General features: G+C 44.8%; 1 protein-coding gene and 1 long non-coding RNA gene across 7 annotated transcripts in view; one reads left to right on the forward strand and one right to left on the reverse strand.

Moving 5' to 3' along the window:
• Positions 1–24,220, reverse strand: part of KIF13A (kinesin family member 13A) — a 215,550-nt gene that overhangs the window by 184,362 nt on the left and 6,968 nt on the right. For 5 of the 6 annotated variants that reach the window (XM_070456188.1, XM_070456184.1, XM_070456187.1 and 2 more), the window contains exons 1-2: positions 22,517–22,743; positions 22,132–22,222 (exon numbers count right to left, since the gene is read on the reverse strand). In XM_070456188.1, the coding sequence (XP_070312289.1) occupies positions 22,132–22,222; positions 22,517–22,571 (146 nt within the window). In that variant the 5' untranslated portion in view covers positions 22,572–22,743. Of the gene's footprint in view, positions 1–22,131; positions 22,223–22,516; positions 22,744–24,220 lie in introns of those variants that run through there. The other variant, XM_070456186.1, reaches the window with a different exon arrangement.
• LOC139031398 (uncharacterized) overlaps positions 22,419–24,220 on the forward strand; it is a 42,822-nt gene continuing 41,020 nt past the window's right edge. The window contains exon 1 of the long non-coding RNA XR_011483845.1: positions 22,419–22,560. This is a non-coding gene — a long non-coding RNA (uncharacterized lncRNA). The remainder of the gene's footprint in view (positions 22,561–24,220) is intronic.

Genomic DNA, 24,220 nt, shown 5'->3' on the forward strand with positions numbered 1-24,220 from the left:
CATCATTACTCATCATACTACATCAGCGTCATCCCTCTCACGGTTCTTACTATATTGCATTAGTGACACTGTGCCGATAGAAAGAGCTAACACAATATTTTCCAGGTGCTAGAAACTGTTTTAACTGCTTTATCTATTTTAAACAAAGTTGGGAATTAAAACTCAGTGAGGTTAAGCAGGTGCTGAGATTGACACCCAGGGAGCCCAGATTCCAGAACTAGTGCCACTAATGCTGCTTCATCAATGAGGGAGGGAACATTCCAAATATTCCACAGATCCTGCGTGGCTGACTGAGTAAACGTTCTATTCCCTTTGGTGCTGAGCTCTCTCTCGAGGAAAAAGCAGTCTGAGGAGGGGAAGGCTTTGGTGAAGGGAGATATTAAAGTATCACACACATAAAATGTCTAATGAGAACTCATTTAGACTAAATACTGAGATGAAGTTAGTATTCTGAAATTTTAGACAGCATCAGAGCCTAGAGACAGTGTGCAGCTGCTGTGTTTTCATAACCCAAAGAAGGAAGTTCTTCATTCAGTGGTGCAAAATATCACGTACAAAAAAAGGGAACTGCATCAAAATATTAACAGGATGAGGAGCAAATTTTATTACATCTCTCTAATATTCTATACTTTCTAAGCTTTTTAACACTGAATGTGCATCATTTTTATAATTAGAAGAAAAATGATATTAAAAAAGTTACTGGAGATTCCAAAAAGAGAAGGAAGGACATATGCCTCCTACTTCCCTGCATTTGGAAGCCCTAAGCCATGCAAAAGTCAGCTGTAAGCTCCCAAGAGGTCAGCTACCCAGCCCCTTGGGTTATAAAAACTAACAATGAAAGTAGAACAGATTTATCTGTTACTCTCTGTCATTTCAAAAGTGCTGTGAAGAAGGAAAGACAGCAGGATCCCATCTTACACTAGATTGCTCAAGGACTAGAAAAACTTGACTAAAGCAGAGTAAATTATCTGAATTCCAAAGCTTTCCAGAAGCCTGTATGTTCTGAGGGCCTGGATGCCTGGTTCTCTCCAGAGTCAAGAAATACCTGACCCATACAGACCGCTGTTGGCAACGACGCCCAGTAACCGCCCTGCCTCTCTCACTGGTAAGACCTGCAGCCAGGGTTCTCTGCTGCTCTCAGCTAGCTCGCCTCTGAGCCTTCTGCCTTCCTGCTCTGATCTCTGAAGCAACAAGGCTCATTCATGGGACTATTACCAGTGTCTGTTTGGTAATCACTGTGAGATGTATCAAAAGTAACTTGTTAATAAAGTGCTTATGTAATAAAGTCTGTATAGACTTCAGAGAGACAATAAAGTCTGTAATCACTCACTTAAAATACAAATAAAAACAGACTGGCTATCCCTACAGAGGCCCATTTTCACATGTCTTCCACTCCCATATGCATCCTTGGACAATATGGTACAAACTGCCTACCACCCTCGAAGAACCCCTGGGGGAGTGATACCCTTAGGAGCATCCTTTGGTACGTGTGCTTCAGAATTAACAACAGAAACACTGCCTCAAGGACAAGCAGATGTGGTATCAACGCAACTGCCTAGGAACCAGAGGATGAGAGGCGCCCCTAACCCACCAGGAGAAAGTAGAGGGCGTGGGCCAGCAGCCCCTGCCACCCAGGGAGCTGACCCAGGTGACCTGGCACTGGACTCCAGGTAAAGCTGGAAGAAGGTGCATGGGCAACCCCCCCACCCCAGTATCTTTCCTTCCTCTCGTTCCGTGTCCCCACCCCGCTCTCCCCATAACACTTCCTCTGAGCTTCCCATACTGACTCACACCACTGCCAAGTCAGCCTGCTGCGGGATCCACCCAAGTCTGGGGCCACATACTCTGGGGCAGATAACAGCTCTCGGGCTGCAGCAAGCGAAAGGCACCCAGCCTCACGACTTTGCCCAGAACAGGACTCTCTTCTGCTAGTTACCTGCTCACTGCTGAGGCTGCCACGTATGCTGTGCTGCTGACACTAAACATGCGAACTCTGTCAAAGTCTGGGTGACACCTTGGCCGGATCGGATCTTTACTTAAGCGACACTAAGCAGCTATGGGCTTCCCTCGTAGCTCAGTCGATAAAGAATCTGCCTGCAGTGCAGGAGACCCGGGTTTGATCCCTGGGTGGGGAAGATCCCCTGGAGAAGGAAATGGCAACCCACTCCAGTATCCTTGCCTGGGAAATCTCATGGACAGAGAGGAGCCTGGTGGGCTGCAGCCCATGGGGTCACAAAGAGTCAGGCACGACTGAGCGACTAACACTTACTTAAGCAGCTATCATCTCTGCTTGTCAGCCCCAGGCAGTGTTAGTCAAAGTTGTAAGACTCAGGAGACGTATGTGTGCTGCCATTATCAGAAACAAACAGACAAATCACAAAACAGTGCAGAGCCTATTATGATGTAACAATAGAAGGCAAAAATTAAAGATCTCGTAGGGCCCAACTGAAAGCAGCAGAACCACTAGTGACATGACAGACACAGCCTGAGGATCAAATAAAAACACTCCACCCATAGACTCACGTACCAGGCACAGCCTTCCTGTAAAATGCATATCCATACTTTCACTATGTCCGATCATAAACATCTAGAGAACACCTACTATGTACAAGGCATGTGCTGGCTTCTAAAGGAAAGTTACAAAGGAAAAATTGAAGATAAATAAGATCAGGGGTTCTCCCCTAAGCTTAGATCTAGCAGGGGCAGCAACCTGTTTGCACAAATTCTCCAGGGCCATGGAATTGGTTATTAGTCTCTTACACTCAAGTATTTCAAAATATTGACTCAGGACTCCATGACAGAACTCACAGAGCTATAATGAACTGTCAGCAAGTGAACACAAGGCACTAGACAAGTATCATTCTGCTTGTAAATAAGCAGAACAAACAAATAATCAAGCAAGTACAGAAGCATGCATGCATGAGCTAACAGAATGTTCACACTAAGCCAGGTCTCAAATCTGTAGAATACTCTAGAAACTAGTGAGGAAGGACTGAAGCCTGGAATAGCTCTTCACAGACCTACGGTTCCTGAGCCACATAACCTGAAGCCCCTGGGTACCCTTTTCAGAACAAGTCTGTCCGGATGCACCCACCCTCCCAAGGGATGGAGGTGGCAAGTGGTCAGTGTACTTGGACCAAGGTACCCACGTGATCCCTAGATGTGCTCTGTCCCTTCTCTACCATCCACAGAGCCTCCCAACCACCGAGAGAGACAAAGAAGACTGGATCGTCTATTTGATGTAAAAATGCCAAGCTCCCTCCCAGAAGTCCAGCCCAATGTCAAGGGATACAGCCTGCCAAAAGGAGAAACAGGTGCTTCAAGTTCGGAAGATTCCACACCCCAAAGATCACTCACTAAGCTGCTGCAGGGCAGCAAGGTGCCCTGTTAGCATCTGTCTGCCGCCCCCGTCAGAGGGACTATAGAAGATTCTAGGCACCTTCCACCTGACTGGTCTCCATGCTACAGCCCCCAGAGCAGGTGGGTCCAGACACTGACCGGGGCTTCTGCTCCCACTGACAGTTTTCACACCGGGACATTCACAGTCAGGACGCCAGTGCCACGTGGCTGTGTGTGCTGATGGAAGGACCTGCTTTCAAGGCAGAAGTCTTTTTCCAAAAATTAACTTCCTATTTATTTATTTCCTGTTGGCTCTGCTGCCTCTTCGTTGCTGCGTGTGGGCTTTCTCTAGCTGTGACGAGCAGGGACTGCTCTCTAGCTGTCCTGCGAGGACTTCTCATTGCAGTGGCATCTCTAGAGCCCGGGCTCTAGGCAACACAGGCTCAAGAGCTGTAGCTCTTGGGTTCTAAAACGCGGGCTCAGTAGTTGTGGCCCACGGGCTTAGCCTGGAATCTCCCCGGACCAGGGATAGAACCCATGTCCCCAGCACTGGCTGGCAGATTCTTAACCACTAGACCAGTAGGGAAGCCCCAGAAGCCTTCATTAAAGGGCCACATTCTGCAAGTGAGAAGCCACAAGAAAACTGAAGAGCTCTCATGAAAGACAGTGTTTCAGAAAACTAGAAACATGAATAAGAGCTTCCCAGGTGGCCAGTAGTAAAGAATCCGCCTGCCAATGCTGGTGATGCAAGAGACTTGGGCTTGACCCCTGGGTGAGGAAGATCCCCTGGAGAAGGAAATGGCATCTCACTCTAGCATTCTTGCCTGGGAAATCCCATGGACAGAGGAGCCTGGTGGGCTATAGTCCATGGGGTACCAACAAGTTGGACACAACTGAGCATGCACACACACAGAGAGAAACATGATTGGCACATTTTCCCCCCAGTGTACAGGTCTCAAAATGTACAGGACTGGAAAAGGTCAGTTTTCATTCCAATCCCTAAGAAAGGCAATGCCAAAGAATGTTCAAACTACTGCACAATTGCACTCATCTCACACACTAGCAAAGTAATGCTCAATATTCTCCAAGCCAGGCTTCAACAGTACGTGAACTGTGAACTTCCAGATGTTCAAGCTGGATTTAGAAAAGGCAGAGGAACCAGAGATCAAATTGCCAACATCCATTGGATCACTGAAAAAGCAAGAGAGTTCCAGAAAAACATCTACTTCTGCTTTATTGACTATGATAAAGCCTTTGACTATGTGGATCACAATAAACTGTGGAAAATTCTGAAAGAGATGGGAATACCAGACCACCCGACCTGCCTCTTGAGAAATCTGTATGCAGGTCAGAAAGAAACAGTTAGAACTGGACATGGAACAACAGACTAGCTGAAAATTGGGAAAGGAGTACATAAAGGCTGTATATTGTCACACTGCTTATTTAACTTCTATGCAGAGTACATCATGACAAACGCTGGATTGGAAGAAGCACAGGCTGGAATCAAGATTGCTGGGAGAAATATCAATAACCTCAGATATGCAGATGACACCACACTTATGGCAAAAAGTGAAGAACTAAAGAGCCTCTTGATGAAAGTGAAAGATGAGAGTGAAAAAGTTGGCTTAAAACTCAACATTCAGAAAAGTTAAGGTCATGGCATCCAGTCCCATCACTTCATGGCAAATAGATGGGGAAACAGTGGAAACAGTGAGACACTTTATTTTGGGGGGCTCCAAAATCACTGCAGATGGTGACTGCAGCCATGAAATTAAAAGATGCTTGCTCCTTGGAAGAAAAGATACGACCAACCTAGACAGCATATTAAAAAGCAAAGACAGTACTTTGCCAAAAAAAGTCCATATAGTCAAAGCTATGGTTTTTTCCAAACATAGTCATGTATGGATGTGAGAGATGGACTATAAAGAAAGCTGAGCACCAAAGAACTGACGCTTTTGAACTGTGGTGTTGGAGAAGACTCCTTAGAGTCCCTTGGACAGCAAGGAGATCCAACCAGTCCATCCTAAAGGAAGTCAGTCCTGAATATTCATTGGAAGGACTGATGCTGAAGCTGAAACTCCAATACTTTGGCCAACTGATGAGAAGAACTGACTCATTGGAAAAGACCCTGATGCTGGGAAAGATTAAAGGCAGGAGGAGAAGGGGAAGACAGAGGATGAGATGGTTGGATGGCATCACCGACTCAACGGACATGAATCTGAGTAAACTCCAGGAGTTGGTGATGGACAGGGAGGCCTGGCGTGCTGTAGTCCATGGGGTCGCCAAGAGTGGGACACGACTGAACTGAAGTGAGCACACACACAGAGAGAAACATGAATGGCACCTTTTTTACCCCCAATGCACAGGCCTCAAAATGTACATCAATTCCTGAACTACAGCTTCTCTCAACTCCACGCTGTTCAGAGAAAGGGCAGCCCGCGATGTCCTGAGGACACAGGGCACCTGAGTGAGGAGCAGGGCTGAGGGAGGCTCTGAGCGTGGGACTGAGGGGCCCCCGCCAGGGAGCACCTGCGCTGCACACATTACACGCAGCGTAACCCTCCCTCATTCTACCCAGGCGCCTGGGGAAACAAAGGAGGAGATTCCAGAAAAGGTAGCTTTGGTCTGGTTAAGTTTCTACACGTCCAAATACTAACAGGAGTTTTCAGTCCCCTCACGAATGCCACCTGACTCCTACTTAACCAAACCTTGAAACACATCAAGGACCAATCTGCTTGCGTGTTCACAGCAGCCCACGGAGCCGAGCACTGTGAACAAGCTGGCCTTCTGTGATGCTTACTTCTTTGACTACAGGTTTTGACCACATGGATGGAGGAAGGGCAGAGTGATCAGGAGAACAGATTCAAGGCTTTTAAAGGACTGTACCCTATTCCCACTCAGCACTCCTACAAGGGCCTATGAATGACATCCCTAGAAAGAATTCACTACCTAAGAGGCTTAGGAAGGAGTTTCCTCACTAACACTCAGAGCCAGGACTATCCAGGATCCAGACCTTTCAAAGGCTGTGTTGAAACTGATCAAAATCAAACCACACTGGCAACTGAAGCAGGCCAACCGCTGTAAGCATGGAACTGATCTGAAATCTATTCACTTTCATGTTGTCATTAGATCTCGTGTTCAGAATCCTGAAAATTAACATGTTCCTCTGCATCCAGGGACCCACCTGGAATGATACCCTTTGACTGCCTCTGACTCATGCCAATCAACAGCTGTTTAATCACGAAGGGCTAATCAAGTAAAGGGCTTTATCTTCCCAACTGAAAACTCAAGATATCTAATACATACCTCTGATATTTTAAAATCATTCCAGCTGTGGAATGGAGCACACGAAGTCTGAGCCTGTCCCCCCCCAATCTTGGCCCAATGCTGACCCCAGATCACCAAGAAGGCTTTGGGAAGGGCCTGCAAGGCTTGGGGCCAGGCCAATCAAATTCTTTAATTCCTCCCCACCGCCCCCACCAAACTCTCTGCTTCCAGGGGTGGAACAAGGGCAGCAGCCGTGAACTAGAGAGAGCCTGGAAGACATCAGACAGCACAGCTGAGAGCAGGGTAAGGCACATGGGAGCAACACGCCTATGTTTTCCCCACTGAACAAAGAGACAGGCGGGGGATGTCCGCTGAGATGTTTTACACACAGAGGGAGAAAGGAGAAAAGCAAAGCACACACTTGATGCTCATTCACGTAAAGGCACCAAGTATTTACAACAACAAAACTTTTCTTCATCTTCTTCTTTAGTTTTTGTGTATTTCTGCACACAGGAAATTAGATAACCGGATCAAAATTTCTGAGACCACTTACATCTCTCCCTTATTAAAAAAAGAAAGAAAGAAAGAAACACCAAACATCTGCATGTATTCAGGTTTCCATATTTGTACATCTTTTTGGGAAAATGTTGAAGACAATGACTAGTAAGTTGAAAGGAAATGCGAATGTTTCTATGAAATAGCCTGAATATATTTTCTGAATTTTAGAGTGTCAGTAGAAGGCTATTAAAAACCAAAAGTTCACAACAAACAGATAAATAAGAGAGTTCACGATAAAATATACTCACTTAAGGCATGCCAGAGAACCAGATATACAAGTAAAACTATTTCTCCACTTTGAATTTTTAATAGGCCCTGAGTCTATGTCTCCAGTATGGTAAACACTGGAATGAGAGTCACAAGCCTACCAACTGGGACAACAAAGTCAGTTTCCTCAGGAAAAAAAAAAATTAAAAGTATAGAAACCCAGTATTATTGAACACCATGTTTTGTTAGTTTCAGATGTTCATTTCCTCAGAAGTCAGTCTATGACTAGGTAGTGCTAACCATCTACAAATCTCCTATATTAGCCACAGGCTGGTAACATGTATCCAATTAATAGGTATGATCAAATACAACAGATATTAACTGAGAACGCATTATGTCTACGGGAACAATGAACTACCTAGAATCTAGAGCTGAAGCTGCAGGATTAGAGCCACAGTCCCATCCCTGGGGCCCAGGGCAGGTCTCCAAACAGGCTCTCCTTTTACTCAGATAGTTTGGTGATGGGTCAGATTCCAGGGCAGGCTCTTTGCCGTGAGGTTTCCCCCTCGGATCTTATTCCAGGACGCCAGTGCCCTCCCATCGCCAGCCCCTCATTCTCCCCAAACACACTTTTACAAAAGCATCAAAACTGTGTCAGGCTTCCCAGGTGGTTCAGTGGTAAAGAATCCACCTTCCAATGCAGGAGACACAAGAGACACATTTGATCCCTGGGTGCTGAAGATCCCCTGGAGAAGGAAATGGCAACCCACTACAGTACTCTTGCCTGGAAAATTCCGTGGACAGAGGAGCCCCGTGGGGTCGCAAAGAGTCGGACATGACTGAGTGTACACACACACACACACGCACACACACACACACTTGGGTCAAGAACATTTTACTTCTCAATGTATTCCCATACAATTTCTGGACGTATACTCTTTACCTAAATGAATGACTGACAAATGACCAGACTGGTGAACAGCTGTTATAGAAGGAATTTCCCTTTCAAGAAAATTCAACACGCCCATCCCCACAGAGCAGTGGTCTGTCAGCTGAGACATGGCAAATGGCTGATTTGATACCACAAAGGTGGTCTTTCAAACACACACCGCATGAAGTGTCCACATTTAAATCAAGTGTTCGACTCTGCGACCCCACAAACTGTCGCACGCCGGGCTCTTCTGTCCTCCACTCTCTCCCGGAGTGTGCTCAGATTCACATACACGGAGTCAGTGATGCTATCTAGTTCATCCCTTGCCACTCCCCCCTTTTGCCTTCAATCCTTCCCAGGATCAAGGTCTTTTCCAATGAGCTGGCTGTTAGCATCAAGTGGCCAAAGTACTGCAGCTTGCAGACGTATTTTTGAGTCCACCCCCGAGGTGGAGGATGGAAATGATGTTGACCTTTGCCCCAATTCTATGCTGAATTCTCCTGGCTCAAGCCCCTTCATGAATATGCATACACTACCCAAGCTCCCTCACTCCGGGCTTAAAAATTCCCCAATTCTGCTATGGGGGAGCCACAGCTTTGGGAAAGATCCCTGATTGTCTCTTTAACTGGCTACCAGTAATAAATCCTCCTTCTCCTGCTCCCTCTTGATTGGATCATTTGGTTTAACAGCCACCAAGAGGTGAACCCAGTCTTTTGGGTAACTAATTTTCAGAATCTCTATGGGTCTGCAATTTTATTACTCCCATTTTACTGGTGAGGAACCTCAAGCACAGAGGGTTAAAGGACTTGCCAAACATTTCCCATCTAGTAAGTTGCAAGGTCAGTTTCAAATATAATCAGTTTGTCCCCCCAAGTCCTCCAAGTGTCTCTTGACCACCACATCACTCTGTCACAGTACTTGACAGTGTTTTACACAACTAGTTATTTACACCCCGTGGATGGCCACAGAAACACACAAAAGGCAAACACAAGATCTCCTCTCACTGAGTATAAACTCTGGCTCAAATACAAAGTAATTCACATGCTCATGAACGTTTCAACTTTAGGCTAATTTTTAAATAGATAGGTGAGGTTAGTTCAATGTATCAAACTACAAAAGCAAAGATGTACCCTGCCATTCAAAAAGCTCAATTATACACACATACAGGGAAGAATCTTTGTTCAATCTTTAAAAGGAAAATGGGGGAAGTTATTTGCAGTGCCTAATTCATCACAAAAAAACGCACACTAAGCTGTCATTGTAAAGAAGGGAATACTATTCTCTCAAAGCCAGGAATACTTAAAGGCTTTAAAAAAAAAAAAATTTAGTTAGCTTACCATGCTAATGTTACCTATTTGTTACAGTAACTCTAGATCAAAAAAAGCAGATGTTTAAAACTGGATAAGGCTGCTCAAATTTAACACCATTCTCTTGATAAGCTTTCCCCACCACTCTCCTCCCTCTTTACTCAAAACATTGCTCTTGAAACAAGTAATTTTAAGGATCTTTCTCGAGGCAATAAAGTAACCATCCCCACTACAATTTGGATAGTGACTACTAAACTTTAATTAAACTATATAAATAGAAGTCGTTAAGGATAGAGAACAAAAGACAAAACAAAACAAAAACCCTAACAGTTTGTTATCCAATTTAAAAAAGGGGCAGTTACAAGTTTAGCTCTGTGACACATTCTCTACTGAGCTGGGATTAGAGACTGGTGGGCACCAAAGCATCGATTCCGAGGACCTGTTTTATTAAACTACAAAACGTTAAGCACACTAAAGGCTTGTTAATCTGCTCAACGAACCACATGAGGGTTTACTGCATGGCCCTTCCAAAACTGGGGCTGAATCGACTCAGGACTTGGAGCGGAACGCCCGAGCAGCTCAGCATGGCTTGCCCTTTCTGATTTTCCCCACACGAACGGTTGTGGTCATTCCTGGTGGGTGGACAACCTAGGGAGTGTTTTGTTTTTTTTTTTCAAGACAGCACAAAGAGCCCACAGCAAAGCTTCCCTTTCCTCAAAGCCTTCTTCCTGTTCCCTGTCTTTTTTTTTTTTAAAAAAGAACTTTTTCCCTCAAGGGAACTGCACAGATGCTTTCCTCAGCCTCTTCTAACAGCAGCAGAGCTCATCACACCTACAGACCCGGCTCTAACGGGCCAGACAGAATCAATAACTCCACTCTGCTTTCAAAAGAATGGCTAAGAGGACAACCAGAAGGGAAACACACACCCACTCTCCCTTCCTCTCTCTGTCTCTCTCTCTCTCACCCCGTCTCTCTCTCTCTCACCCCGTCTCTCTCTCTCTCTTTCTCTCACCTGTTGATCAGAATTCATCTCACAAAGGAAGGTAAGAAATCTTGGGGATTAACCATACTTGTGGTAGGGTGCCAACAGAACCCTCAGAAACAAAACAAGCTGCCCGAGGAAGTAGGCTAACAAGCTTTGGAAATGTCATTTCTTCACCCCCGTATACATACATATTTATCACATAAAACAGCTGTATGCCTGCAAGAATAGCTTTAAAATCACTGGTTTCCCCCAACAGAACACAACTGTACCAGATGAAAACTAACCGAAAGGTCCAAGTCAGAAGATTTATAATGCCCTGTAGGGCACACGAAAAAGTTGCTGTCTGAACTGAGACAAGAGGCTCGTAGAATGTCTGCAAGGAGCCCATGCTCCCCAGCTGGCTGATACTGGCTTCTGCTATCTGGAGCTCGTGGCTGCCTTCTTTCACTTGACACCTTCCACTCTCCCATCAGCTACTGCAGCCTAACTCAGCCTCCCAAGAAAAGTGACCTTTTCTCCCTGGTTTTCCTAACACTCTGACAAGAAGTAAATTACAACCCAACCCATTTCAGCCGCTGTAAATGTTACCTATGACTCTATTTGACTCAACTCTACATGTAAGTTGGCAAATCATCTGCCTGCAATGCAGGAGACTTGGGTTCAATCCCTGGGTTGGGAAGATCCCCTGGAGAAGGAAATAGCTACCCACTCCAGTATTCTTGCCTGGAGAATCCCATGGACAGAGGAGCCTGGCAGGCTACAGTCCATGGATAGCAAGAGTCGGACACAACTTAGCGACTAAACCACCACTACCACCTACATGTAAATGCAGTTGAGATAAATCTGAATTTTAAAGCTAAAAAGACCTTACAGGACTTCCCTGGTGGTACAGTGGATAAGAATCCACCTGCCAATGCAGGGGACATGGGTTCGATCCCTGGTCCCGGAAGATCTCACATGCTATGGAGCAACGAAGCCCATATGCCACAATTACTGAGCCTGAACACTCTAGAGCCAGCAGGCGGCAAATACTGAGCCCGTGTGCTGTAACGACCAAATCCCGTGTGCCTGGAGCCTATGCTAGGCAACAAAAGGAGCCACTGCGATGAGAAGCCACACCTAGAAACCACAACTAGAGAGCAGTCCCCCGCTCTCCACCACCAAAGAAAGTCCGTGTGCAGCAACGAAGACCCAGCGCAACCAAAAAAAAAACCTTACAGATTACCTAGTTTAGTCTGCAGTTTGACAGATGAAGACTCAGATGGAAAGGATTAATTACTAGCTCAAAGGGTGTAGAGCATGTTAGCGGCAGGACCAGGCAGCCTCCAGACTTTCCATCCAGCTCTCATGCCATCCTGACCCTCCTCATAGAAGGGGTGCCTGGGATCCTGCAACGGGTACAGGAGCTAAGGCTGGGAATGCCATACAGTTCCAGGGCCTGAAGCAGGGAACCGTGGTCCACAGGCCATTCAGCTCAGTTCAGTTGCTCAGGCGTGTTCGACTCTTTGTGACCCCATGAACTGAAGCACGCCAGGCCTCCCTATCCACCACCGACTCCCGGAGCCTACCCAAACTTGTGTCCATTGAGTCGGTGAGACCATCCAGCCATCTCATCCTCTGTCATCCCCTTCTCCTCCTGCTCTCAATCTTTCCCAGCATCAGGGTCTTTTCAAATGAGTCAACTCTATGCATCAGGTGGCCAAAGTATTGGAGTTTCAGCCTCAGCATCAGTCCTTCCAATGAACACCCAGGACTGATCTCCTTTAGGATGGACTGGTTGGATCTCCTTGCTGCCCAAGGGACTCTCAAGAGTCTTCTCCAACACCACAGTTCAAAAGCATCAATTCTTTGGCACTCAGCTTTCTTTATAGTCCAATTCTCACATCCACACATGACTACTGGAAAAACCATAGCCTTGATTAGACGGACCTTTGTTGGCAAAGTACTGTCTCTGCTTTTTAATATGCTGTCTAGGTTGGTCATAACTTTTCTTCCAAGGAGTAAGTGTCTTTTAATTTTATGGCTGCAATCACCATCTACAGTGATTTTGGAGCCCGAAAAAATAGCCACTGTTTCCACTGTTTCCCCATCAATTTGCCATGAAGTGATGGGACTGGATGCAATAATCTTCGTTTTCTGAATGTTGAGCTTTAAGCCAACTTTTTTACTCTCCTCTTTCACTTTCATCAGGAGGCTCTTAGAAAGATGAAAAACCTGTGCCTTCCAAGCAGGCAGGTGAAGCGGTTGATTGAAGGATAAGCAAGTACCCTGCATCTAGATAAGTGAGGTAATTTCTTCCCTCTCTGCCACAATTCCAAGTAAAAACAAATAAAAAGAGGCATTTTGATGAAATACACCTGGCTTGAGAATAGGAGGCTTTTTTTTTTTTTAATGGGACAGAACTTAACTTTGCGAGACTTCACTTGCACAATCATACATACCCTTGGCACAGGAAGACTTCAGGAAATTTCCATAAGTTGCCTTAATAGGAAAAACACTTAACTTAGTAAGGTAAATACGGTAAAATAAGGCTTACTGTCTGAGGCTTTCAGATTTTAGTTTTGAGAGCATTAACGGTTCTGAGAATGTACATACATGATCACAATCAAAATAGGGAAATAAACCAAAGAACAACTTGTGAAACCAGGCTTTAAAACCTAATTTATTAAACTAGATCAGCGTTTATCAACCTTGGCTACACATGAGACTCAACTGCCAACCATGTGAGTTAACCATCTCGGATATTCCACCAGCTCAAGCCCTCTGATAACTACACCTGCAGATTTCTAGTTTTCAGGATGAGACCCCTACACCGTGGAGCAGAGACAAGTCATGTCTACTTTGTCCGATTTCCTGACCCACAGAATTCAGGGGCATTAAAAAATAATGTTTTTGGACCACTAACTCTGGGGCTGACTTGTAAACAATAATAGTAACTGGGACACCTGGCAAGTGTTTAAAAATCCCAATGCCTACGGTGCACTTCAGCCCGATGAAGCCAGAAATGCTAGGAGTCAGGCATCCATTTTTAAAGCACGCCAGACGATTCTAACGTGCAACCAAGGTTTAGAACCATGTCCAGGCCGGTACTGTCCAACACAGTAGCCAGCTGCTGTTTAAACTAATGGGCTTCACTGATGGCTCAGTAGTGAAGAAGCCGCCTGCCAAGCAGGAGACGGGTTCGATCCCGGATCCAGGAAGATCCCACGTGCCCCAGAGCAACTGGCCCCCTGTGCCACAAGTACTGAGCCTGCATTCTGGAGCCTGGGAGCCACAAGTACTGAGCCTGTGGGCTGCAGCTACCGAAGCCCGCAAGCCCTAGACCCATGCTCTGCAAAAGGAGAGGCCACCGCAAGGAGAAACCCACGCACTGCAACTGGAGACCGGCCCCTGCTTGCCGCAACTAGAGAAAACCAGTGCAACAAAGACCCAGTGCAGCCGTAAATGATAAATAAATAAAATTCTAAAAGTAAAATAAATTTAATGACAATGAAATAAAATTTAAAAGTCCATTCTTTGGTTGTACTAGCCACATTTCAAGTGCTCAGTCATCATACACGGCTAGCGATTACCATAGTGGACAGCAGATGTGTAGAATATTCCCACCATCACAGAAAATTCTAATGGACCAGTCCTGGTCTACAGCAGTGATTCTCAAAGCTTGGTCCTGAGCTCAGAGCAGCAGCATCCCCTGGGGACTTGTTACAAGTGCAAGATATCAGGCCGAGCTATGGCTCAGAACTTTTCGGAGTGAGGCTCTCCAAATGAGCCTAATGCACTCTCAAGTGTGAGAACCCCTGGCTGTTATTGTCCACACAAAATCATTTTTTCCATGGCCTAGCTCATACCTACATATGAAAGCTATCAACTTTGAACTCCACAGTAATGTAAGGGAATGGTTCATGTTGTCATACAATTTCAGAGATGCATTTTTGTGTTGAGTAAGTTCGCTTGGGAAGAAACGCCTTGCAATTGGCAAAGGATTCTTAAAAAGTTCCAGTTATTTTTATGCTCTCTGTTATTTATAATTGTTAAGAGAAGCAACTTTTAGGTCCAGAAATATAGAAATATGGTTTTAAAGTTATGAAACTCAACAGACTACAGTACTCAACTATTAAAATTTTAATTATGAAAACCATGTTGCCTGACAAATGTAAATGGGACAAAAGCAAGACACAAAATTTTAACTACAAATATTTATGTTTGTGGACAAGGACAAGATGAAGGAAGGGGAAAAAGAAGAATAACGAAGTTAGGTTTGGTTGAATAATGACACTTTCCCCGTACCCCCGCTTTAAAATTTCTGCCATGCTTCTTATAAAACATTTTAGACTATCTAAGGAAGCAATCTTTTAAAAAGATACAATTGTGCTTTGATGTGAAAAGTTCACTTCAAGAACGATTTGGTAAAATACTTCCAGTACTTTATTAATGACTCACCGAACTGTGCATCTCATAGTAAAAGGAAATCAACAGCAGAAACTAACACAACACTCATAGCAACTACACTCCAGTGCAAAAAATAAAATTGGGGGGCTCCCCTGGTGGCTCAGCCGGTAAAACATAAAATCGAGACTGCATTCAAGCAAATGATGAGGCTTGGACTGTTTATCCTCCTAATTCTGAGGGTCTATGAGGGCCTATAAGGAAAAAAAAAAACTTTCCTTTTTTTTTTAACCTTAGATCTTACACTCAAATAAACAAATTACTCATTTTTACAATAAAATTTTAGAGATATGAAAACATTTTTCCATGCTTATTTGGTTTCCATATCATTGTTGGATGGTAAAACGCCAAATAAACTAATACCCAAGGAAGAATTTCTGATATTTTCCTCTTATATTTGCAAAGCTAACTTCCCAGAAATATAATATTTTGTAGAGTGATCTTGAAAAGATAGCTCTTGAATTCCATATAAATCAACTCTTAATTGTTTTTATGTGACTTTTAGTATACTTCCTTTACTGATAGCTCTGTTGTTAGTAAATTTCATTTTTGTTGTTAAGGTACAAAATTCTCTTTGAGTGTTTCTATATATCTTGTTGGTTTCTCTGCCATTCTGTTTCCTCTGCTGGTCTCCAAAGTCCTTTAAATTCTAAATGCAGAAACACCTTCTTTGTTCTAGCTCCAGGGAAGATTTGAGAAAGGGTAACTGTGGCTGAATAACTGAGAAACCTTGATGTCTTCAGAAAGCCTACTATTTGGGGAAGAAGTTTTCTTATAAATGTTTTTAAAATATGAGTGCATAGCATATGTTTCAATTTTATTGAAAACTGGAAACAATTCAAGTTATCCACTTTTCTCTGACTAGATTTTGCCAGAAGAATCCAAGTGGTAGAATGATAAACTGGCTAGTTTGGTATCATTTTGAAAAATCTCCCCAGTCCAACAAGCATATATATTTTAAGCTTAACAATAACCAAAAAAAAAAGAAAAAAGAAAAAAATTCAACTAATATTTTTGTAATAGTAATACAAAAGTAGGATGTTCTAATTTTTTTCAACTTTTGTACTGATTACAACTAATTATCTTCATGAATGCTAGTAACTAAGAGTTGCATAAGGCAACTACTACCTTTAATTATAGCATTTATACATGCTCTTAAGAAAAAAACAATTTTATTTCTACTATTGAAAGTTGAAAAGGGATTTGACAGAACATTTAATAATAATTTTTTTAAAAACAACAAAGAATTTACAAAAATGCTTTCTGTCCACTGGGCACTCTTGAATCTAGGCCCTGAGAATACAAAGATAAATCATATATAGTCCTTGTCCTCGAGAAAGCCCCAAATCTATATATTTGAGAAAAGCCTTTAACACAAAAGGCAGACACCAACACTAACAAAACTATGCACTTTAAAAAGAACAAGAAAGAAAAGGCCTACTATATAGAGAAAAGTATCATTAGGGTCCTCAGAAAGACAGAAAATGCCACAACTAGAAAATAAGCACAGGATGCTTTTTTTTTTTAATCTAAAAGAGTTCTTGGAAATTAAAAATATGATATCAGGGGAGAAATTTAAACATAAAGTTTGGAAGATAAAGTGGATAAACCTCCCAGAAGGCAGAACAAAAACAATAGATGAAAAGCAGAAAGGAAAAATAAAATAATCAGATGTCCAGTTCAGGAAACCCCATGTCTAAATAAGTGCTCCAGAAAAGAATAAATAAAAAGAGAGCCTTTGCTAATGAATTAATTCAATCAATCTTTTCAGAACTGAAGGATACAAGCTTCCAGGTCCAAAAGGCCCACCACTGTGATTTCACAAAAAAGGAGAAGAAAGAATATTCTATAGGATTCCAGAAAGGGAAAATCTAGGTCATGTCTTAAGGGCTGGAAATCCAAATAGCTTCAGACTTCTCAACAGAAACACTGGAGGCAAGACAACATTAAAGCAACCAACATCTTTAAAATAGAATTTGTTACCCATCCAAACTATTAACGAGGTAAGTGGGTGGAATGAAGATATTCTCATTTTTGAAATGAAAAACTCCACCTCCCAAAATTCTTTCTGGGGAAGCAACCAAAGGATATGCTCTACAAAACTGAGGCAGCAAAGAAAGAAAGAAAAGAGAAACAGAAAAACAAGAGATTCCACACAGAAAAGAGTCTGTAAAAGGAATTCTCAGAATGATGTGGCAGGAACCCCCAGGATGATAGCTGCATCAGGCATAGCCTTTATAAATTATAAAACTACTCCACACTTCAAAGTATTTACACTGATTTAAAATATTTATACATATGTATGTATGCAGAACCCAAAGTCTTACCCACTAAACTTGTATTTTTCAGATTATAAACTTGTGACCCTTTAGCAGGTTTGTTTCTAAAATGAATGAGAACAGAAAGGGGTAGAAAAATAAGAGATATTGCACATGGTAAATTTTTTCATGAACCTTTATATAGGTGCACACAACAGTGCATAATGTAAAATACATTTTTAACTGTGAACAAAATAATTTTAAGTCACTAATCTTTAGTACATTATAAGTACTTTTAGGCTTGTCTTTTAAAGTGAGAGATGACAATCTATTTTAAAACAAAAATGGAAACCGTGGACATCTAATGAAAATATTCCATTGTAACATTCTTCAAAATACCACTGATATCATGCATGAAGAATGCTCACTCCTATATTAGTGAAATCTAAATACTCTGCTTTCTTATAATCAACTTTGTAATACTGAGCCATAGAGAAGAATAACAACACAGAAAATACACTAAAACTCAAAGTCACCTAGATAATGTAGAATATTACTGATTCTTTGGTGATGGATCTTTTTCATTTGATATGATTTCAACTAATTTTTCCATTTTCACTCTACAGTTTTACTTGAGGAAAAGAAACCATCCTAGAAACTGTTGTAGTAGCAGGCGAAACCAGTCTGGGGGAATAAACAATCAAAAACTGGCAACATATAATCCATAAACTGGAAAATATAGATGCAGTCGAATCGACCAAGCCATAGCTTTCTTCCATTAACCAACCTTCGTGTACCTTGTAAGCTACACTGCCTACCTTCCAATATGGAAAAACTGGGCCAGAAGTTAAAACTTTGATGCTCTTTTACTAAGAGCCTAAATTTATCCAATTTTTCTTTTAACTTAGCTAGGTTATATACGCACACTGCTTCAGTTGCTTACCCTACAATTTACTTGGTTTAAAACAATCAAGTACAAAAATTTCTGTACAAAGCAAGTTCCATTACATTCTGATGATAAAGCTTCACTTCCTAAAAGCTACAAAGATCAGACTGATATATACATGGGTATATATAGTTTTTATGGGCTTCCACAGTGGCTCAGCAGTAAAGAATCCCACCTGCAATGCAGGAGATGCATTAGATCCCTGGGTTGGGAAGATCCCCTAGAGGAGGGCATGGCAACCCACTCCAGTTATTTCTTACCAGGAGTTGGGGACAGAGGAGCCTGGTGGGCTACGGTTCACAGGATTGCAGAGTCAGACATGACTGAGCACACACAAACATGTATGTTTTTAAAACCACAACTACCACCCATACTGGATTTTTTTTTAAAGGAGTCAACCTACTGTTATTAAAGGATAGAAAAGATATTTGTGGAAAATATATATATATATATTTGTGTGTGTATTTGAAAGTATGCATGGGAAATCAATAACAGAGATCACCTTTTTTGTTTTGGGAGAGGTGAGAGGATATAAAGTGTAAGGATGACAGCAGGAATGAGAGGAAGATTTTGCAATGGATACTTTGATTTTTAAACTATTACATATTTTGGCAAGTTAAGGGTTCTCATTCTGTCCTCCTTCCTGAATTGCCTGGCTCCGGCACCCTGCTTCACATTCTGCACGCACGCACACACAATCAGCCAGAAGTAATCTGTGGCAGGTATGCTTTCAGTTTCTTTAACTAAGGACTTTCTACCGATCTTGAAAAAGTGAACCTGCACTCTTAGCACCCCCCATGACCAGCACAAATGCCACCTGTCTTTACAGGATGCCAAGACCCCAGGTCACGTCCACAGCCCCTCCTCAGCATTCCCATCACGGTGCAAACCATCACCACGCAGACATTTGCTGAGGGTCTGCTATGTGCCAGGTGCGGTGGTAGGTATTGAAGACAAAAGTCAGTAGGACAAGGTTCCTGCCTTCCCAGAGCTCACAGCCGAAAGGAGAGGAGACAGAAGAGGAAACAGGCAATTTTCAAGGGATATGGTATATATAATGGCAAAAGCATAAGCTAAATGATCTACCGCACTATATTTTAACTAGTTTTACTTCTCTCTTCTCACATCTCTCAAAGGAGTGAGCCTCCGGCATAGGCTCTGGGTCCACAGTGGTCTTTGGATCCCCCATGCTGAGCATGGCACCTGCATGATCTGAACTTCATAATGAACTTCATACATGTTTCCTGCATTGTAATGGAATGGTATGTTAAGAAACCCATCCACATAACTCTTAATGTTTCAGAATGGTTTATTAACTATCAACTATTAATCTAGACTTCTGTGGTACATTATAATCTTAGAATTTTAGGACCAAAACCAACATTTTTAACGTCAGAAGCCCTGTGATCTTTTAGACCTTAACATGTAGTCTTGGCTTTGATTCCATAAAGGGGGAAATTATGAAAGCTAAGCCTCTCCGTTTCTTCCTGGAAACCAATGTACTCTTGCTTGTTTTTACTAGTAGGACTGAAAACTTGGACCTAGTAACTTAAAATTCCAATCACCATTAATACATTAGTAATTTCCTGCAATATTTGGAAAAACAGCTATTTCAACTTGATAAGGTTTACAAGATTCATTTAAAAACTTCTTACACTTCAAGCCTTGGACTTCTAGGTAAGAAATATACTAGTCTCACCTTGCTCTGAGCTCGATTCCAAAACAAATGAAAGAAATAAATTGCAAACATAACAAGAAGCATTGCTGCAATTAATCAACCTAGAATTCAAGGGAGAAACTGTGTCTATTTTTAAATGCACTGTTGCTTTAAGGGAAAACCCACTGGAGAAAGATGAAACCAAGCTGCATAATGAAAATCAAAACGCATTTGATGTCTCCATCCTTGCAAAGACAGTAATCCTAACGTGCAAGCAGTACTGCTGGGCTGAATCCTCCCAGTTTGTCTATAAACTGAATGACAGGTACCTAGGCAAAACCCACAGAAAGAGCCCATCCACCACTCAAAGAATTCTGTCAGGAGGTCAGAACATGTTTCAGCGCTATTCTTATAGCTCCAGATAACTGGCTATTCCAAGAAGCAAGCATATGGAGAAATCCCCAAATCACCCTTCAAATCACTACTTAAAAGATTCTGATTAATAATGACGGTGGTGGCCCTAAAAATGATCAACTGATTATTTAGCCTTTCCAGCCAAGTGTCTGCAGTTGTAAAGTCTATCCACATTCCACAAAATTAAATCCCTGTTTGTCCACAATGGACAAAGCTTCATAACATCAAATAGTAGCTAATAGTAACAATCCTTATGGTTAAGAGTGGCAAGAAGCAGGTGCCAAACCAGCAAGGAAAAATAGAAGCCACAGAAACATAGGAGTTGACAATTCTACCTGTTTCCTAGATTGCTTTGAAGAATCTGACCCAGCAGAATTTTTTTCTGAAATATGTGAAAATATTCAGTTTGGGGGTGAGGGGATGGGGGAAATGTACTGGTGATCTAGGCAGCCAATGTAATCTGTAAATTTCTTAATTTACTCCATGAGTTTACTTGCTATTAACATGAAATATACAACTATATTGCTATACATGGATCTAAAATACTATAAATATTTAAAATGTATCTAAAAATATTATCCAAGGATACAACCATTACTGTTAAAAAGCATTTAATACATTTTAAATATAACTTAGCTATTTACTATCACCGTAACAATCTGCACACTGGATAAAAATTTCTAGCCTCAGCACAAAAAGCAAAAAATTCTCAAAACTTACCTCCTGATAACTTCTTCCCCCAAATTTAGTAAACTATGCCTGGACACTGCATGATTATAGAATGAAGGCAGTTGCTTCCTTTAGCAATAAAGTAACAAACCCTACTTCAGAGTTGCTGTTCAGTGAAAAAAAAAAAACTCCAGAGAGCAAAAAAATCGCTAAATTGTATCACATCAATCAACAGGTAACAGGTGACTTTTAGAAACACAAACTCACTCCGGAGGAGTTAATTTTTCAAATGTCCCTGGTTTCTCGTTCCTATTTTTCCAAGCTACTGCACTGCTTTACTGAATGAATTCCAACCGTTTTCTTCTCAGGGGCTTACCAGAAAAATGCCAAATATTCAAATTATTTTAGGGCATTTTCCCATACAGTTGCGTGGAATAGAGCAGAATTAATAAGGATCCAACAGTTACCACTTTTCAAATGCAAATATGTTGCCATCTAGTAAATGCGGCCCCTCTTAAACATCCCCCCAGTGTCTACACAGCTCCGGGCACTACTTTTGTTTTCCTGAAAATCAAAATTCGCGCATTACATTCAGACATTATCTCAACCCAGCACCAACAAAATAATAGATCTTAAATGGTCCAGGCCTGAGCCTGCATCGTACAAAACTGTTCTGCTTTACTGCGGGGGCGGGAGGGGGTTCCCTCCCACTCCCTATTTTACACAAAGTTCCTTAACTAGTCTGCCAAATAAAGCCAACAGCGCAGGGGTGGAAAGAACCAGGGCACCGGGTTCCACGGTGCCGGCCTTGGGTGGTCACTTCCTCGCCTCAGGCCTCAGTTTTCTCATCTGTAAAATGTGGCGATGGGACCATCATCTCGAGGGTCCCAGCCGGCCCGCTCGGGGTGTCTCACCGCGGGCCGGGGACAGCGGACTGCTCCCGACTCTGGCCCGGGGAGTCCTGCCTCTAGATGGGAGGGGACAAGGGGAGGGGGGCAGAGGGAGGGCAGAGAGGAACTTGGACTTGCAACAGCTTCAGACGGGAGCGTGCGACAAACTTGAAGCCGTCCTCCTAACAATAGGAAAGAGCACTCCCATTTTCCTGGCTCAAACTTGCAGGAGGCGGCGGGGCTGCACCCGCTTTTACCTTTCTCCCTGTTTGCTGTTAGATGGAGGAGGGTGCAGGACCGTTTGATTCCCTTCCATCTCCACCACGCACTTGGTGTTGAGTTCCAGTTCTGAAAGCAAAAGGGGAGACACAGCGTTGCAGAGCCGAGCATCCGCTCCCGCAGCCCGCCTCTGCGCGCCCGCGCGGGGCTCTCCCCCGGGAGGCGGCCCGAGCCGGGAGCCGGCGCACCGGGTCCCCGCGGCCGCGGCGGGCGCCGCCTCCTCCCCGGAGCGACCCCGGGCCCGGCTCGCCTCCCCGCTCCCGCCGCCCCCAGCCCCGCGGCCCCGCAGTTTTCCAAAGTTGCCCCCCAGTCCCCGCCCTCAGCCCCGATCGCAACGCGCAAAGGAGCGGAAAGCTTGCTCACCTCGTCGGTTCAGGGGCCGGACCCGGACGGCAACTTTTACCTTGGTATCCGACATGTTGGCGGCGCCCGCTCGGCCCCCAGGCGGCCCCTGCACGCGCGCCCCCCGAGCGCGGCCGCCGCCGCTCCACCGTGAGCTCCGCGAGGCAGCGCCGAGGCGCGCGGGCCATCCCGGGGGAGCGCGACGCGGGGCACGGCCGGGCCCGGGGAGGGGCGGGCGCGCGGGCGGGCGGGCGCGCGGGGCGGGGCGCGGCGGCCGCGGCGGCGGCGGCGGCGGCGGCGGGCGGGGAGGAGGCCGCGCCGCCCGGGCCCAGGCGCTGCTCTAGCCGCGCCGGCCCAGCCGCGCGCACAGCGTCGCCGCCCCTCGCGGCCGCTCCGGGCCGGGCCGCGCCGCCATCTTCCCCGCCTCGCGGCGCCCGGAGACCCGACCGGCCGGCACCCGGGGCGGGAGCGGCGGGCGGCGCGCGGGGCTGGGGGCGCCGCCGCGATCCGGATCGGGGCGTTCGCTTTCTCCCCGGGGGCCCGGCCTGTCCCCCGCGCCCCCGGCGCAGGCGGGGACCCCACGGGCACCGCCTTGAACTCCAGTCACCTTCTGGGGCCGCTGTCACCGCAGCCCCCGGGAGCCCCTGGGCGTGCCGGGTGGGCAGGCCTTACCCACCGGGGGAAATGCGCCTCCACCGGCCGGCCGCCCCCTCCGCCCGCCCCGCGCCCAGCGCGCAGCGGCGTTTTCCGATGCTGAGCCGAGGCTGGAGGTCAATCCGTGCCTCCGCCACCAAATGAGCGTGTTTGCAAAGATTGCCCTCGCTTCCTTCCCGGCCCTTGCGCGTCTCCGGCAGGAGAGATGTCCAGTGTGGGCTGGAAGGGTCATTAACTCTTACATAAGAATTTAAGAGTCATGGATTTTGGTCGCGCTTGCCAAAGACCGACCTCGCTGCCAGGGAGGGACTAGGGGGGGATCTGATTTATTCTGCGCGGTTCAACAAGTGCTTCTTGGGCGTGCACTAGGTGCCCGGCCTGTTGAAGCGTACACAGAGTCCATAATCCCGAGTTGAGATCAGGGGAAATCTTTCTAGCTCGCTTAAATGTAGAAATTCAATTTTTCATAAGGTCATTCGAAGTTGTCTTGGGGGCCTACTGTGTGCAAGGTGCTGTGGAGGACACGCCAAAACGTGAATAAAGTCACGCATCCAGTACTGCAGACACACACTCTGTGACGGGAAAAATAGAACCGAGTCAGGTGTGACGCCAGACTGTTGGCAGATGCTTCAAGAGGTTCAGTTCTGTCTCCAACAGGTGCCAAGTAGGGGCTTGACTCTCTCCCCACCCCACCCCCTATCCTCTGTCATATCACGAAAGCCTGGAATACCTAAGAAATTTCCACTTTATTCGAAAGGCAAGGGGAAACTGAATGGAGACTTTGGGTTTGGAGCCGGGGACGGACTCTAAGACTATCATCAAGATAAGAGGTGATGATGGCTAGAGCAAAGCCAGCGGTGGTAAAGATGCAGGAAGCAGGACTTACTATGGAGATAAGAGTGAAATAACTCAGCAGCCACTGGGACATGAGGGTGTGTGTGTGTGTGTGTGTGTGTGTGTGTGTGTGTGTGTGTGATGTCTAATACTGGAGTGGGTTGCCATGCCCTCCTCCAGGGGATCTTGCCAACCCAGGGACTGAACTTCGGTCTCCTGCTTTGCAGGCGGATTCTT

This window comes from Odocoileus virginianus, chromosome 27 (assembly GCF_023699985.2).
Source record: "Odocoileus virginianus isolate 20LAN1187 ecotype Illinois chromosome 27, Ovbor_1.2, whole genome shotgun sequence".
NCBI lineage: Eukaryota > Metazoa > Chordata > Mammalia > Artiodactyla > Cervidae > Odocoileus > Odocoileus virginianus.